The sequence below is a fragment of the Mus caroli genome, chromosome 1 (assembly GCF_900094665.2).
Source record: "Mus caroli chromosome 1, CAROLI_EIJ_v1.1, whole genome shotgun sequence".
In the NCBI taxonomy this organism is placed as follows: domain Eukaryota; kingdom Metazoa; phylum Chordata; class Mammalia; order Rodentia; family Muridae; genus Mus; species Mus caroli.
The window spans coordinates 170,899,603-170,902,129 of record NC_034570.1 but is presented as its reverse complement, the minus strand read 5'-3'; the positions used below and the strand labels follow the sequence as shown (position 1 = coordinate 170,902,129).

At 50.7% G+C, this 2,527-nt stretch overlaps 1 protein-coding gene across 1 annotated transcript in view; it reads right to left on the bottom strand.

Moving 5' to 3' along the window:
• Positions 1-1,392: 1,392 nt before the first annotated feature.
• LOC115031087 (epoxide hydrolase 1-like) overlaps positions 1,393-2,527 on the bottom strand; it is a 16,976-nt gene continuing 15,841 nt past the window's right edge. The window contains exons 2-3 of the mRNA XM_029477017.1: positions 2,152-2,277; positions 1,393-1,739 (exon numbers count right to left, since the gene is read on the bottom strand). Of these exons, the coding sequence (XP_029332877.1) occupies positions 1,538-1,739; positions 2,152-2,277 (328 nt within the window). The 3' untranslated portion in view covers positions 1,393-1,537. The remainder of the gene's footprint in view (positions 1,740-2,151; positions 2,278-2,527) is intronic.

The following is a 2,527-nucleotide window of genomic DNA, read 5'->3' as shown; positions in this document are numbered from 1 at the left end:
TGTAATACCTGTTTCTTTATGTGTAAAACCCTTGCTAGAGAGTTGCAAAATACACTCAGATTCAAACTGTCTCTGTGTTTGTTTCTGTTTGTCAGCACTGAATCCTTACCCACATAGCCTTGAGAACCCACATCCCTGGGACCCCCATACCAGGCTGTGGTGGTCCATGGTAGCCTGAAGAATTAGAATGGCAGCCCTAGAGATGCAATATTCTGAATTAATAATCTTGATTCTATGTAATGATGCTTTAGAACAATGTCATATAATAGGTTATATGTTTCACTTTGTATACTTTAGAGAATTAAGACAGAGTGGAGGTGGAGAATTGGGGGACAGGTTGGGGTTTGGAGTGTCCTCAGTTCTGAAGGTGCCAACTGTAGGAGGTCAGGCAGCTCCTTGTGCTATCCCCCGTGCGATCTTGGAGCTAGGCAGCCCCATTTGGCTAAGAGCATCCTCGCTGCTGCCTCTGGGAATGCCTAAGGCATAGGATCATGATGGGGACAGGTCTTACAGGGTAGAGAAGGAGAACCTGCTCTGGAGAAACAGAACCAAACATGGGGGGTCATTTCTTCCACCTCAGCCGAGCACCATGGGACCAAACACAGCTTTACAGACCACTCTGGGCTCATTTGGAGACATGACTGGGCCTGGGATACTTAGGCCTTCTCAATGACAACTACCAGCCACTCAACCTTTGCTCCCAGTGTCCTGTGTACTGTGAGTGGCTCAAGAGGTGCCAGGAGTCTCCTGAGGCTGCCTAGGCAGCATGGTGTTGACTGCTGGTGGCACCTAACTGTCCCTCTGCCCTAGTCAGCAGGGCCAAGTTCAGAGGGCCCAGCGGGACTCTCCAAGATGGGGAGCACATTGTAGCCTTCTCAGCTGTGAGTAGGCCTTTTTCCAGCCTTGCACAGGCTGAGCAGGCCTTGAACATTCACCGTGACGGGTCTTATCAACCTGGACAGAGACATCTGTCTTGGCTGCAGTTGCAGGTTCCCATGGGAACTTTGATGTTTTGGCTGCCTGCACTAACCTTGCTGCTACAACATACACCATCTGAAGAAGGGGATGGGTTTTGTGGGGTTTGTGGGTTTTTTTCCTTTATATACCCAAAGCTTATTATTAAACTTTGAGCCTTGATAGGAACTTTTGTGTTGGCTTCATCCTTCTCTTGTCCACTTAACCCTATTTCCAGCATCCCTTTCAGGTAAACCCAGTTGGCCCTTGGCTGCTGGATGGCTACACACACAGCAACTCTCTTGGAATGGAAGATCCATGTGCATATCTAAGAAACACAAGGTATCTGGCCCACACACTCTTAGAAATAAACCCATTTATCATTAAAGCCATGTAGCTTAACACTGCTATGCAGTGGGGTGAAGCATATGGGGTGGTAAGAGAGGACTCTGTGGGGTTGAAGTCTGGGTACCCCAGTGTGGTCAGGGAACAAACTTATTCCTCTGGAAGGGGACATCTTCCATAAGTGTGACTGAGAAGGAACCAGGGCTGCTGCTAAAGCCATGGTTGGTGTGTAGCATCATCACTGCAGCTCAGCCAGGGACACGAACTTGCGGATGTCCTGGGCCAGAAGCTTGGGCTCTTCAAAGGCAGCAAAGTGGCCCCCACGTTCCATATAGGAATAGGAGATGAGTTTGGGGTACTTGACCTTCACCCACTTTTCTGGGGCATGCAGTAGCTCAGAAGGGAAGGCTGAATAGCCAGTGGGCACAAAGAACTTCATCCTGTGGAGAAGAGAGATGAGGTGAGGGGCTGTGTTCTCCTGCTCCCAGAGAGGACTCACAGGGCCTGGGGAGGACTTGGCTAGGTCAGATGGAGCCATAATGGCAAGGGCTTCCACTACCCACCCATTATAGACCCTCCTTTTCATCCATTAGGGACCTTGTCTGCCAGGGAGGGTCACCCAAGCAGGAAATGGGCAACCTCTGATGCCCACCTTGCTGGGCCATCTCTTTGCTCTCACCTGAGGGTCTCTACATAGGCCTGTGAATCCCAAAGTACCTGACAACCCTGAAGAAGTGGATACTCAGGATGTCTGGTATCTTTCTCACCTGTCCATCAAGCCTTCTCTGAGTTAAAGGACAGATGGTAACCATCCCCTAGCCCCAGCCCCGCCCCCTGCTCAGCCAGGCTTACCCCTCATGTCTATGGACCATGACACCCTGGCCCAAGTTTTCCTTGTAGAAGCGCTGGGAGGAGACAATGGTTCCTGNCGTCCAGTAGATCATGATGTTAGTCAGCAGATCTTCCAGGGAGAACTTCCTGGGAAAGCACACAGGATGCCCAGGCTCAGTGAAAGCTATGGCTGTCAAGAATAAAGGGCTGCCTCCTTCAGGGTCACCACAACAGACAATGCCTACCTCTCACATGCTGGGAGCCCAGGGCAGGACTAATGACTTATACCTGCCACTCAGGGGTGTGGCCTTCCACAGAGATCAGCTCCAGCATTCCCTGGTAGCTGTCTGTGCTGTAGAAGAGCTGCTGTGTTTGGCTTTAGATTGCCCACTGCCAA